We start from the raw sequence: 15,594 nt of genomic DNA on the forward strand, positions 1-15,594 counted from the left end.
AGTCTTATTCATTGATAAGCTGCTAAATAACCCACAACATACTATGTGCTATGTCCCATGCTTCCAAGATACGTTTTATTAATGCCACAATTAAAGTGTGTATATTTTAACTTATTCTAAAATTAGTAAAATATATATATATATTTTTTTTTAGTAAAATATATTTTCATGAATGAATTTTTGGTAATATTCATCTAAAAATATAGTAATAATAAAGTATTTCTGCCCTAGTGTTGTGCATTTCAAAGTAGTCACTTACCCAGGCAAACTCTCAGCACTGTCATCTGTGATTCTGTATCCTCCATCATCATGCTCTTCACTGCCATCATTCTGTTTATCTTTTCTTTTTGTGGAGATATTTGAAGCTTCCAAAGATGTTTTTTGCATCCCACAAGTCGCCCAACTACTCATTCGCTGGAAATAGTGGAATTCCACTGCTCCAAGGCCTAGAGCCCTGAAATATTCTTTGCCCACATAATGTCTCCAATCACACCTGTGGTGACAACAGAGTGCAATAACAATGCCAGCCACAGGGGTCCACTCCTCTGGGATATTTTTTTCATTTCCTTCCTTGGCCAAAGTGTTAATTTCTTTTTCTGTTTTATCATTCTTTACGCGTTTGGCTAAAGGTTCTTCATTCCTTTCCTCACAACTGGCAGCATAGGTTTCAACCAAACATCGTAATGCAAGATCTGCAAACACAATTATGTGGCCCCCCAAACCACATCATCTTTAAAAATAAGTATTTTTTACATTTATTAGGCAGTATGGTTTTTAAAAGCCCAACAAAAACTTACTTAGCTCTATACTTGTACTAATTCTTTCATGAATTATCAACTTTGTTCATATTTGCCCTTTTCTCATTATTGTACCATTTTCTCTAATGATTTATTCTGCATAAAGTCAACTTCCCCCAAAAAGCTGTGTGAAGCTTAAGATCTAAAATTTGTAAAACTATTTGTCCAACTACTCAAATTTGCTCTCATTTTTCTCCTACCCTTGTTGAGGAAATGACTTGTATAGAAAAAATTTATGTCTCTACATTTAACATTCCAGGGAAGTTTTGAGCTTAAAGAACCCAAAGAAAGAAAGAGGAAAGGCATCGGCTAAGCATCTGCTAAGTTGATGTTAGGTGTCAGTCTTGAAATGTAAGATGTTCACAGCAAAGAGTGAAGAGTTGAGAAGAGTGGGGTCAGAAGGTGGAAAGTAGGCCTCGCTGAGTAGCCTTACTATAGTTATACATTCATTCAGCAAATAGTTACTGAATGTCTTTCATGTGCAAGGCTTTGTGGATGTATGATGATTAATAAACACAGACTTAGAGATAAATGAACTTTATATTAAAATGAAAAATTTACAGTCCACTTAAAAACTAAACAAATGGATTTTTGATGATTATGATAATTTCCCACTGACGACTGCTATATTATTGACAATACTAGAAAGACTCCAAATATATGCTGTAAAATCCACATTTTCTGTCTGATTAGAATGTCACACTGTGTTTGCTCAATCAAAAACATATGTATTTTTAAACTTTATTATCCCAAGATGTCACAGGTGAATAGTAAATGATCTGATATTTTATAGTGTATATAATACAATATATGAATTTAAGTCAACAAACTATCGGGAACCTGTTATTTGGAGAAGGCGATAGCTGATCTATTATTTTATAAACTATTATTTTCTGACAAAAGATATTCAGTCACTGTTTTACTTATATTGGAGTTAAGTAAATGATTTTCAGAAACGGGGATAATCAGAAAAATTATTAAAAGAATGAAGTTATTTTAGAATCAGAAGGAGCTTTAGCAATCCATCTCAACCCCTCCTTTACAGAGAACTTGAGGGACAAAGCCACGTACCTAGAAAGGGACAAGGAAACACAGCACATTTGTGGCCAAGATTATTTATTCATTCAAAGATTTACTGAGTTCCTGTTATATACCAAGCATCAATGTTAGCACACTCCCTATGCTCCGAAAAACAAACAAAAAAACAGCATACTGGGAGAATTAGATATATAAACAGAAAATTAATATACAATGAGCTTAAGATATGCAGAGGCAATTATGATAAACACTAAGGAGGAGTATCTTATTTAGGGAGGTTCCCTGAAAGTGGTGACAATGAGCTGAAGAAGGAGTAGAAATTGATCAGTTTAGAAACAGACACAGTATAGTATATGGGAAGGGTTAGAATGTATAGACCAATAGATATAGAGGCAGGAAGGGGCAAAGAGAGGAAGGCAGAGGCCAGATTAAGACTAGGATGTCATGTTAAAGAGCTTAGACTTTAAGGTGCAGGTGACTGGGAGCTACTGAATAGTTTTAAGAAGGGGAAAGAGACATGAGGTGTGTGGAAGATGGGTGTGAATATTAGTATTTAAAGGACAAGTAGTGGAAGGACACCGTGAGATATACAGAAAGAATGGCACAGATGTAGGGGAAGAACCAGGAAAGAATGTCACAAAAGAGAAGAAAATAGAATTTCCAGAAGGGTAAGCAACAATAGCAGAGATTTTTCATTAAGATGATGATAGAGTGATGAAGGGAGAATTCAGATAGAGTGAATCAAGGAGGGAAAAAGTGTGTGGAACAATGAGAAATGGCCAGTGTAGATAACATTTCTGAGAAACTTGGGTTAGATGGGTAGGAGTAAAGGAGCATTTTTTGTTTCCTCCCCAGGATAGAACTGGCTTACTGCAGAAGGCTTTTATGAGAGTTAAATGAGACAAGGTACGTGAAAATCATCTAAAAACTATGAAGGACAACACAAATATATAATACTTAAAGTCATCTCCAGCCAACTTGAATAACTCTTATGGAGGCTCCAAGTTCCCCTTATGTGTAGACATGAAATTAGCAGAAGCCAGAAGAAGATGTAACAATAGTTAACATTTATTGAGCACTGATATGTGCCAGACACTTTATATGTAAACTGGCAAATTATATGTTGTTATCCTCATTTTACAGACAAGATAACCAAAGCTCAGAAAGGTAAAGTAATCTGTCAAGGTTATACAGCAAAGTTGAACCCTGTACTATCTGATTTCAAAGCCCATGTTCTTTCTACTTTAACATGCTACATCCGATGGATCCAAGTGCTAAGACAAATCTTAATATTTCCTTTTTTGTTTTCCCTAGAATCCTGATACATAATCATCTTCTAGTGGGAGAAGTTTCAGAGTCCTTCCCAAGCAACTCCTCTAAAAAAATGAGTAGCTTCTGGGATAGAATCATACAGTTTCCATAAATGATTTATTTCCTTTTTGGTTGAAGTATAACCCAACGAACTTTAAGGTTCCATATGACACAGTATTTACACGTAAAACTCTTTAATTCATCCTGCAAAATGGCCAAAATGAGCAGATAAGTAGGAAAGCTCTAAATCTGATATAATACAGGGCCAGTGCTACTATGAAGATTAATGAGTTGCAAACAAGGGATAAAAACTACTGAAAAGAGACTCTTTAAATATTTGGGACCATGTTAAGCTAAAACTTATTGTGTTCATCTTGACATTATTAGTATGTTTACATACCTGTTGCCACACCACACAGATGTTTTCCAATTCCTACCACAGGTAGTTTTTCTTTGCTTAGCAAAGGAATCTTGTCTGAAATAAAAAGAAATGAGAACTAAGTTAGCTCTCTTGTGAATTAAGGCATTAAGTGGCCTCCCAAAGAGAGAACTAATTAGAATCTTTGAATTTTAGGGCTGAAAGAGACACAGACAAAAAATTCTCACTTTATAGCTTAGGAATAAGAGGCTCAAAGATGTAGTGACTTGATAAGTAACACAGATGGCTACAGACATAGCCAGAATCAGAGTTAAAAATTTTTATCTTCCTTTTCTTCCCACCTCGCCCCCAGCTGGTTCTTTACTCCTGAGTTAATTTCTTGACTTTTAGGCCAATGCTATTTCTTCTATACTGACTCAGGACTTTACCCTGTAGAAACCTTATTTTGCTAAATATTATTACCCATTGATAAAAGGACTCAAAAGTTTCCTTACTAGATTTATTTTGCATAACTTATATGATAAATACATATAATACAACCGACATTTTATATTATAGAATACTATACTCAATATTATAATCAAACAAAAAATATAGCTTTCATTACATCTTGATAATCAAGGATAAGATATTATTTTAGCTTTCACACTGTTCTGAATATGAATAAAAGAAAATATTCATAATAGTATAAAAGTAAAATAAAAAAAGACATCTACAAGGTAATGCAGTAAAATGTAGTATATCGCAGTAAAATGTAGTATATCACAGTTAAGGCTTCCATTTTCCCCCCCCTATTCATTTTCCTTTTTCTAAGATTCTGAAATAAAAAGTATGTTTCCCCCTACAAATCCAGCTACAGCACCCAGCACAGTGAATTGTCCAATGGAGGTCCTTGGTAAATATTTCAAATTCTTTGTTGCTTGTTTTCAGATGGTATCACATACTAGGAGAAGAAATTGGTACCAACTGGAACAGTTTGCCTGTGTAAGGTGGTTCAAGAAACTTATCCTCAATCAGGGTGAAGAGAAAGGTTGTCTAAGAAAGCCCTTAGGGAATTGGGGGCATCAGGAACCTTGGAAGTAGAGCTGAGTTAGTTACTGATAACAGAGTGTGCCTACAGAAAGTCTATTTAAGAAGTAATCAGATCCTCACCTCATAGCCACCTGGTGACTACCTCTTTACCAATTGGTGGAAAACTGTAGATTAATTCTCTCAAGCAAGTAAAACAGGAGGTCACTGGGTTGAAGGATAATAGGAAGTTGAAAGTTGAAGTGTGGTAAAATAGCAGGATTAAGTGAGTATGCATATAGATTAAGCTCTTACTTGTCACTGGGTCCCAGAATGTTGGTAATCAGACCTTTACCCTCTAGGCAGGTGATCAGAAGAGTCTTCTCTGGGGAACCTGACCAGCCCAAGAGGAAAGATCACATTCTAGACAGGTCATTCCAAACTGGAGCTCAGAGTCAACAACTCCACCTGAAGACTCAGAGCTCTTAGTCCCTCACTCCTCACTATGAACACACCATCAAAAAGCATAGATGTTTGAGCAGAGCCTCTAAGTTGAAGAGACAGACCAAAACAAATGGAAAAGAGCAACTTAGTGAAAACAGAATATGAAGGGAGGATACTTCTAAAAAAAATCATTAATATCCTCACAAAGATAGTACAATTATGAAAAAAGAACAGGTTACAAAGATAAATTCAGAGAAAAAAAATCTTAGAAATTAAAACTATGATAGAAGAAATTAAGTTGAAGAAATCTGAGAAAGTATACAAAAAGGCAAAAGATATAGAACAGAGAAGTAAAGTCAAGAAAAGTAGAGAACCATTCCAGGATGTCTAATAACTAAATCATAAAAGTTCTTCCATTAAGGGAGAAAAGAAAAAATGGAACAGAGAAAATTATGAAAGAAAGAATGCAAGGAAATTTCCCAGAAAGCTGAGAATACTGGAATCTCTCAGTCAGGATTTCTCATCCTTGCCATTATTAACTTTCGACCCCAATAATTCTTTGTTGTCGGGAGCTATACTGTACCTTACAGGATATTTAGCAGGTCTCTGGTTTAGCAGGCTCCCTGGCCTGTATCCATAAGATGCTGGCAGCACGTGCACTCTTATGACAACGAAAAATATCTCAGACATTGCCAATGTTCCCTGAGGGCCAAAACTGCTTCTAGTTGAGAACCACTGCTATACACAAAAGAGTCCATCAAGTGCCCAGTACAACAGATAAAAATATAACTACATCAGGACACATCACTGTGAGAATTTAAAACACTGAGGACAAAGAAAAGAGCCTATAAATCTCTAGAAAGAAAAAAGCAGATGACACACAAGGGATCAGGACTCAGAATGGCACTGAACTTCTGAACAACAATACTAGTGGAGTAATAGTTTCAAAATTCTTAGAAATAGAAATACCCAGGCAAATCAAGTGTAAGGGTAAAGTAAAAGATACTTTCAGACAATGCAAGGTCTCAAATTTATCTCTAATGCAATTGTTTCTCAGGAAGCTATAGGAGGAGGTGCTTTCCCCAAAGACAGTAAATCAATAGAGGAAGATATGGGATAAGATGTGGAAAAATAAATCCCAACATAGGAGAGTGAAGGGAATCCCCAGGATGAAAATGAAGAGAATTTTAAGGTTGACAATTGTGCTCTAGGAACAGAGGGCACCCAGTCTACATTGGAACGTACCTGAAGGATACAGGAGAGAATTTTTCAGGAAGATAGAAACTAACAGAATACTTGGCAAATGTATTAAAACAAATACAAATTTTAAAGTTATACCTTTTTGTTTAAATTGAAGTATAGTTGATTTACAATGTTGTGTTAATTTCTGCTGTACAGCAAAGTGATTCAGTTATACATATGTATATTCTTTTTCATATTCTTTTCCATTATGGTTTATCAGGAAATACTGAATATTCCCTGTGCTATACAATAGGACCTTAAAACAAATACATTTTTAAAAGACCAAGTAAACAAAATTTTAAATTAACTATTAACTCAATAAATTTTATTTACTACATGGGCCAGTTATGGTTTGCGTCACAGAGCTGAATTAAAATTAGCAGAAGAGGTTGCTGGCATATGTTTGTATTATTTTCATTTTATTTATTTTTTAAAATTTATTTATTTATTTTTGGCTGCATTGGGTCTTTGTTGCTGCGTGCGGGCTTTCTCTAGTTGCGGCAAGCAGGGGCTACTCTTTGCTGCGGTGCGCGGGCTTCTCATTGTGGTGGTCGCTTCTCTTGTTGCAGAGCACGGGCTCTAGGCACGCAGGCTTCAGTAGTTGTGGCACGTGGGCTTCAGTACTTGTGGCTCACGGGCTCTAGAGCGCAGGCTCAGTAGTTGTGGCGCACGGGCTTAGTTGCTCCGCAGCATGTGGGATCTTCCCGTACCAGGGCTCGAACCTATGTCCCTTGCATTGGCAGGTGGATTCTTAACCACTGTGCCACCAGCGGAAGCCCATATTTTCATTTTAAATAATATGAAAAACTATTAAAAGGTACAGAAAGGGCATTAAAGAGTATGACTGACGGGTGTGTGTGTGTGTGTGTGTGTGTGTGTGTGTGTGTATGAAATATGAGGTCCATAGAGATGGGTTATTTTCTTTGGTACAATTTAAAATTGTAGGAAGTATTTTTTACATATCAGCTAGGCAGAAAGTATCTTTTACATATTAGCTAGGCATTAAGTATCTTTTACATATTAGCTAGGCAGAGAACTATCTCATTTCTGTAACAGTTTAGCTAAAGTCATGTTAACTATAGGCAGAAGGCTAGTGTATGGTATGAACAGACTCAGTAATTAATTTAAACAGGATAAAGAAGCAACATAAGGACATATTCTCAAAACTTTTAAGCTATTCCCTAGTATGATATTTCATTTCTAGTTGATACTGAAAAACAATTTCTTAAAGTTTCAACCCTAATTCCATTTATATTTACCTAAATGTTAGATATAACATTCTATATTAACAATGGATTAATCTCTGTTTTCCCTGAAGCAGTGTTCTGTGGGATTGGATTTCTAAGCAACCCTCAGAGTTTGAAACTTCTATGATTTATGGAAGAGCAACTGCAAGTTATGCAACTTACTCAAACACAGGTGCTGAATATCAATTTGAAGTCTCTCAAACACTGAATTTTTCTTTCTGTGTTTGCCATCTACCTGTGCAAACAGAACATTATTATAACAATGGCTTTTATGTAAAAAAAAAAAAAAAGCTTTATGAAAAAAGATTTCTACTTGTTTTCAAAATTCAGAGCAAATAATTTTCCATCTTAGTTTTTAGTGTTTAAAAAGTAGAATTGTTAATTAAAAAATTTAAGATTGTATATTCTGTGATGAAATCTCCAAAATAACAATATCGTACATCTTTATAAGACTTGAACATTTTATAAATTATTATGTACACACTATTTCCTTTAACTCTAAAAATTCCCAATTCACTGATGAAGGAATTAAGGTTCATAGATAATAAAAAGCTCTACTTCAACAGCAAACTCATTCAAAACTGAACTCATTATTTCTCCCTCCAAACTATTTTTCCCTTCCCTTCTTCTGTATTCCCTATCTGAGGGAAGAACACCACTTAGTCACTTAAGGCACAAAAGGTCACCAGAAGTAACTCCTCTTTCATACTTAATGGATAACAAGTCACCAAGTCTTGGGGCTTCCAACATCATAACATTTCTCACACTCCTTCCCTCCTCTCTATCTCATTGCAACATCCTTAGCTATGGCCCATGTCTTACCTGGATTACTGGATAATAATGATCTTATTATTAATCTCCCTAATTCAAGGTTCACACTCTTCTGATACAGCTTCAATGGTACTGCTAGGAGGAACTTTTAAAACCCTTTTCTATTTACTTCACCAATTCTTATATATTCTTTCAATCTCCTCTCAGCTACCACCTCCTCCAGGAAACCTTCAGTGACCCACACTAGACTGAGGCTGGCATTCTATCTTCACACTCCTATAGCATCTGGTACTTATCACTATCATAAGACACTTAGCATACTGAGCCAAGATACTTATAAGTCTGTCCCATTAGATGTAAGCTTCTTGAAGACAAGAATTAAATCTTGTTTCCACTGTATCCCCAGCATGTAGCAGGATAAAGTCAAACTCCTCCCTTAGCATAAAATATGAGCCCTTCCAGAGTCTAGGCAGCCTCTCCCATCTCATCACTGCTGAACTCTACTTCACACCATGGACTTCCATCACACAGAAATGTTTCCATATTTCCCTGTCGTTTCAGGCATTTGGTTACACTCTTCTTGCTTCCTAGAATGCTCCTCAAACCCTGTATCTAGCAAATACCCACTTTTCAAGATATAGCTCAAGCACCACCTTTTCTGTGTAGCCATTCACCATCCCTTCTCTACAGTAAAACTTGTCACTCCCTCCTTTGAACCCACACTGTACTCTATACGACCCTTTTTCATATTTTAACCCTTTTCTATAATCATTTATCTGTTTGTCTCTTCTTTCCAATATAAGTAACAGAACATAGGGACGTTGTCTTATTTGACTTTACCCAATATCTATCAAGGTACTTGTGGTATGCTCAATAAATGTTTACTGAACAAACAGTTGGTAAGTTTCAGATATAAGTTAGGACTTAAGACTTTCAACTCCTAGCTTGAGCTTGGCTCTTTCCACATAATTTCTTGTCTCCGTAAATATTTTAAGAACTCAGATCAATGAACTATCAAAATTTAGATTAAAAAATTTACCTTCAGTTTAAATCATCAATATAATTAGAATAAAAAGCTATAATCAAATAAACACACAAAAAATTTATTTTCTTTAAGAGGCATGTTTCTGAGTATCATTTTTTGTTTTTCAAACAAGAAAAGTGCAAACAAAGTTTGGTTACCAATATACTATAATGGTTTCACTTACCTTGAATCTTGTGGTCACCTTTTCTACTAGGATGAAGTGAACTTTTTCAGCATCTTTTAAGGCAATATCAACCCAATGAGATAATTTTCCCTTTCCTGCTCCAAACTCAACAAAGCATCTTCTTGGACCAAGTAACTTTAATTTTTCAATGTTACCTAAAATAGAAGCCTGCAAACTTCACGAGATTATTTTATAAACTAGAGCAAAAACATTCGGCTCAAATGGGAAAATAGCAAGATAATTTCTATATAGGGCAGCATGTTCACACTGATAATTTTTGTTTGGCTTTAAAGCTTTTCTCTTGCTTTTAAATATTTAACATGTAGTACTCAGAACCATATCCATTCCAAGGATTTTTTATATATGTTTATATACATTTTTTGAAATGGGGATTCTGTACCCTGAAAGATAATCTAAACAAAATCTCATTAATAACTATATTTAGAAACAACAGAATGTTAGCTTTGACAAATGAACAAAAAGGCCATTTTTAGTAGAGTTACTATGGCTTAAACATACCTGCTGTTTCAGATGTTTGGTTGCAGAATCACCGTTTTTAGGGTCATTAAGGGCATCATGCAATGCTGGATGGGACATAATTTGATCTTTAAGTGTAGAGTTCAAACCTGTGCCAAATAAAAGCACAAAAGCTTAAACAACCAAACATGAAACCGTAGGGCTCTAAACAATGGTAGTAATATCTCTTAAACCACAGTGGAATTAACTCATATACCACCTGATTATTCTAAAAAAATTTAACTTGCAAATTTAGGCAGACTTACCCTCACTTGCTTTTCTCAGTTTCTTAATTAAGTTTTCCATCTGCTCTTCAGAGAGAAAAGAAATTGGAACCTATATACAAAAATGGGGAGTGAGCTGGTCTGGGAACTAATAAATAACATTGATTCTATAAGAAAATGCATTCTAAATCAAAATAGTTAATTTATCCCAAAAATTGGAACACAGCTTATTTACAGTGTGGAGATGCTCATAAATACTTTGTAAAATTAAAAAGTCAAGCACTTACTAATTGTTCAGGTATTTCTGTTTCATCTTTTAAGCCTGCATTAATATCTTGAATAAAGAAGTCCTGAATAAAAACAAAACAAAACCATAACAATACCATTATTAATGTGACGAGTTCACAAAAATTAAGCTGAAAAACTGATCCGTGCCTTCTTCCAATACTTTGTACCTGCCATCCTCCCTTTCTCCTGTTCATTTATTCATTAAATAATTACTGAGTGACTACTGTGGTCCTTAACTTGCTTTAGGTGCTGAGGATTTACCACAGTGAACAGTACAGACAAAAATCTCTGTGTTCACGCATCTTACATTCTAGTGAGGTGGCTATTTGAATAAACATTTATAGCCTGAAGAAATTCATTAGTAATTTTTATTAAAGTTTTTACCTGTCTCCAGCATAGACTGAGGACTGTGTCATTTTTGCTAATGGTTAAAGCAAAAACAAAGACCCAACTACAAACGGCTGTTTATCAGATAGGCAGCAGGACCAAAAACAGAGATAAGAAAAAATATTACAATGGTTTAGGTCTGATTTCTTCTATTTTAAAATACTAATTAAAATAGAAAATAGAAATATCCTGTGATATTATGTTGTTTAAATTAACATAGTGAGATATTTCTAGTCCATTTCCAGAGACAGAGACTCTAGGTAAGGATCTAGATTAGCATTGTCCAATAGCACTTTCTGCAATAATGAAAATGTTCTATATTTACCCTGGCCAACATGGTAGCTATTAGCCTTGAAATACGGCTAGTGTGACTGAGGAACTGGATTTTCAATTTTGTTTAATTTCAATTGACTCAAATTTTAATAGTTACACATGGCTAGTGGCTACCATATTAGACCACGTAGATATAGATATAGATGAATGAAATAGCACAATTTTTACAAATTGTTTTGAAAGTGAAAACAACTCCTGGGACATTATGCATAGCAATGGGCGTTAGTTACACAGATAGGAGAAAGGTAACATGTGGATTGTATGTTGCTACCTTTACCTATATGGGTAATAACGGAAACCAGTGATTAAGTGAACAGGTGAAGAAAGCAGGTATTAGAATACTTTGTTGGATGACTGGCAAAACTATAAGAGAAAATTAACTATAACTATTAGTAAACAAACGAGTGATAAGATTTTACCTGGGTTTCATGTTATACATAGTGTACTAAACACTGTTCTGCATTTCTTTCCTCTTATCTCGTCATCCCACTACTTTTTCCCCTTCCTTTCCACTGTGTCCCAGCGTGCAATGGAATCTGTGCAGGGGTATTCCTTTTTTTTTTTTTTTTGGCCCGTGCCACGTGGATTGTGGGATCTTAGTTCCCCAACCAGGGATTGAACCCAGTCCACTGGCCATGAAAGCACGGAGTACTAACCACTGGACCACCAGGAAATTCACAGGGGTATTCCATTTTTAATAAATTCATTTCTTCTCTCAAACTGTTCCCAGAACACGTATTCAACCTGCTTGCTTTAACTAAAGCCTGACACTTAGGTAAGGAAGATAACCTCCATGCATACCTGAAAGTAAAGGCAACATTCTTTCTTCTTACTGAGGGGCTAACTGGGGTAGTCATCACTTTTCTTCTACACATGTTTTTTTCTTTCTTTTTTCTTTTTTTTTTAATTGGAGTATAATTGCTTTACAATGTTGTTTCTGCCATACAATGAAGTGAATCAGCTATATGTATACCTATATCCCCTCCCTCTTGTACCTCCCTCCCACACCCCCCCATCCCACCCATCTAGGTCATCACAGAGCACCAAGCTGAGCTCCCTGTGCTTTATAGCACGTTCCCACTAGCTATCTATTTTACACATGGTAGTGTATGTATGTCAATCCTAATCTCCCAATTCGTCCCACTCTCTCCTTCCTCCCCTGTGTCCACATGTCCATTCTCTACATCTACGTCTCTATTCCTGCCCTGCAAGTAGGTTCATCTGTACCATTTTTCTAGATTCCACATATATGCATTAGTATACGATATTTGTTTTTCTCTTTCTGGCTTACTTCATTCTGTATGACAGACTCCAGGTCTGTCCACATCTCTACAAATGACCCAATTTCGTTCCTTTTTATGGCTGAGTAATATTCCATTGTATATATGTACCACATTTTCTTTATCCATTCATCTGCCGTTGGACATTTAGGTTGTTTTCATGTCCTGGCTATTGTAAATAGTGCTGCAATGAACATTGGGGTGCATGTGTCCTTTTGAGTTATGGTTTTCTCAGGGTATATGCCCAGTAGTGGGATTGCTGAGTCATATGGTAGTTCTATTTTTAGTTTTTTAAGGACCCTCCATATTGTTCTCCACAGTGGCTGTATCAATTTACATTCCCAGCAACAGTGCAAGAGGGTTCCCTTTTCTCCACACCCTCTTCAGCATTTATTATTTGTAGATTTTTTGATGATGGCCATTCTGACTGGTGTGAGGTGATACCTCATTGTAGTTTTGATTTGCATCTCTCTAATAATTAGTGATGTTGAGCATCCTTTCATGTGCCCCTTGGCCATCTACATGTCCTCCTTGGAAAGATGTCTATTTAGGTCTTCTGCCCTTTTTTTGATTAGGTTGCTTGTTTTTTTGATATTGAGCTCCATGAGCTGCTTACATATTCTGGAGATTAATCCTTTGTCTGTTGCTTCATTTGCAAATATTTTCTCCCATTCTGAGGGTTGTCTTTTTGTCTTGTTTATGGTTTCCTTTGCTGTGCAAAAGCTTTTAAGTTTAATTAGGTCCCATTTGTTTGTTTTTATTTTCATTACTCTAGAAGGTGGATTCAAAAAGATACTGCTGCGAGTTATGTCAAAGAGTGTTCTGCCTATGTTTTCCTCTAAGAGTTTTATAGTATCCAGTCTTACATTTAGGCCTTTAATCCATTTTGAGTTCATTTTTGTGTATGGTGCTAGGGAGTGTTCTAATTTCACTCTTTTACATGTAGCTGTCCAGTTTTCCTAGCACCACTTATTGAAGAGGCTGTCTTTTCTCCATTGCATGTTCTTGCCTCCTTTGTCATAAATTAGGTGACCATGTGTGCGTGGGTTTATCTCTGGGCTTTCTATCCTGTACCACTGATCTATATTTCTGTTTTTGTGCCAGGATCATACTATCTTGATTACTGTAGCTTTTTAGTATAGTTTGAAGTCGGGGAGCCTGATTCCTCCAGCTCCATTTTTCTTTCTCAAGATTGCTTTGGCTATTCGGGGTCTTTTGTGTTTCCATACAAATTGTAAAATTTTTTGTCCTAATTCTGTGAAGAATGCCATTGGTAATTTGATAGGGATTGCACTGAATCTGTAGATTGCTTTGAGTAGTATAGTCATTTTCACAATGTTGATTCTTCCAATCCAGGAGCATGGTATATCTCTCCATCTGTTTATGTCATCTTTGATTTCTTTCATCAGCGTTTTATAGTTTTCTGAATACAGGTCTTTTGCCTCCTTAGGTAGGTTTATTGCTAGGTATTTTATTCCTTTTGATGAGATGGTAAATGAGACTGTTTCCTTAATTTCTTCCAAGACTGAACCAGGAAGAATTAGAAAATATTAGCAGACCTATCACAAGTAATGAAATTGAAACTGTAATTAAAAATCTTCCAACAAACAGAAGTCCAGGACCAGATGGCTTCACAGGCGAATTCTATCAAACATTTACAGAAGACCTAACACTTATCCTTCTCAAACTCTTCCAAAAAATTGCAGAGGAAGCAACACTCCCAAATTCATTCTATGAGGCCACCATCACACTAATAGCAAAACCAGACAAAGATATCAAACAAAAAAGAAAATTACATTGATGAACATAGATGCAAAAATCCTCAACAAAATACTAGCAAACAGAATCCTACAACACATTAAAAGGATCACACACCATGATCAAGTGGGATTTATCCCAGAGATGCAAGGATTCTTCAATATACGCAAATCAATGTGATACACCATATTAAAAAATTGAAGAATGAAAACCATATGATCACCTCAACAGATGCAGAAAAAGCTTTCGACAAAATTCAACACCCATTTATGATAAAAACTCTCCAGAAAATGGGCACAGAGGGAACCTACCTCAACATAATAAAGGCCATATATGACAAACCCAAAGCAAACATCATTCTCAGTGGTGAAAAACTGAAAGCATTTCCACTAAGATCAGGAACAAGACAAGGACGTCCACTCTCGCCGCTCTTATTCAACATAGTTTTGGAAGTCCTAGCCTCAGCAATCAAAGAAAAAGAAATAAAAGGAATACAAATTGGAAAAGAAGAAGTAAAACTGTCACTGTTCGCCAATGACATGATAGTATATGTAGAAAATCCTAAAGATGCCACCAGAAAACTACCAGAACTAATCAATGAATTTGGTAAGGTTGCAGGATACAAAATTAATGCACAGAAATCTCTGGCATTCCTATGCACTAACAATGAAAGGTCAGAAAGAGAAATTAAGGAAACAATCTTCTACACATCTTTATGTAAAAATACTTTCTTTTTAAACTTATGCCATCTGTCCTACTAGTTCTCACCTGGGAGGCATCTGGAAATGTATGGGGATATTTTGTTCTCAAAATGACTGAGAGGTGCTATTGGGAGACAATTATCTACAGGTCTCTCAATTTTCTGCAAGTCTTATAAGCAAAGGCACTGACCCCCCTCTGTTCCAGACTATCTTTGCAAGGACATTTGTATACCAAGCAATCTTGGAAGATAGAAGTAGTGTCTCCTTCTAGAGCAGTGGCAGGCCTGCTTATTGTACAATACAATAAAGAAATGTCTACTTACGGAACAAAGGTGAGGCAGGTTTCCTTACTGCTCATTTAAAAAGACGTATTTCCTAAGCTTGGCCTTCTTCAGCTATGACACAAGCTGTGCACAAACATGTGCAGCATCCACCAAGACCACTTCAACTTGAGGGAACTTAGGGAACAAAGGGAGTTGATGCAGACAAGAAGCTCACATTGCTTGCTGTGCAGCAAGTAATAAAGCCCTTTGTCTCTGACCCAGGAGTCTCATATCTTCTTCCAGCATCCACAAACCTATGGTAGGCTAACTTGTTAGCTTGAAAATAAGATTAAATTTCAAATCCTTCCTACTTCTTGACAAGGGCCTTTGTCATCTGCC

The 15,594-nt window shown here is 36.0% G+C and overlaps 1 protein-coding gene across 10 annotated transcripts in view; it reads right to left on the minus strand.

Annotated features, from left to right (window-relative positions):
- The window catches only part of TRMT13 (tRNA methyltransferase 13 homolog), a 32,900-nt gene that overhangs the window by 9,273 nt on the left and 8,033 nt on the right, over positions 1–15,594 (minus strand). For 2 of the 10 annotated variants that reach the window (XM_082452471.1, XM_082452474.1), the window contains exons 4-10: positions 10,473–10,535; positions 10,228–10,297; positions 9,965–10,071; positions 9,446–9,613; positions 7,629–7,701; positions 3,547–3,621; positions 260–692 (exon numbers count right to left, since the gene is read on the minus strand). In XM_082452471.1, coding sequence (XP_082308597.1) covers positions 260–692; positions 3,547–3,621; positions 7,629–7,701; positions 9,446–9,613; positions 9,965–10,071; positions 10,228–10,297; positions 10,473–10,535 — 989 coding nt within the window. Of the gene's footprint in view, positions 1–259; positions 731–1,318; positions 3,351–3,546; positions 3,622–4,848; positions 4,928–7,628; positions 7,702–9,445; positions 9,614–9,964; positions 10,072–10,227; positions 10,298–10,472; positions 10,536–15,594 lie in introns of those variants that run through there. The other 8 variants (XM_082452478.1, XM_082452477.1, XM_082452473.1 and 5 more) reach the window with 7 other exon arrangements.

This window comes from Balaenoptera physalus, assembly GCF_965194825.1.
Source record: "Balaenoptera physalus genome assembly, chromosome: 1".
Classification (NCBI taxonomy): domain Eukaryota; kingdom Metazoa; phylum Chordata; class Mammalia; order Artiodactyla; family Balaenopteridae; genus Balaenoptera; species Balaenoptera physalus.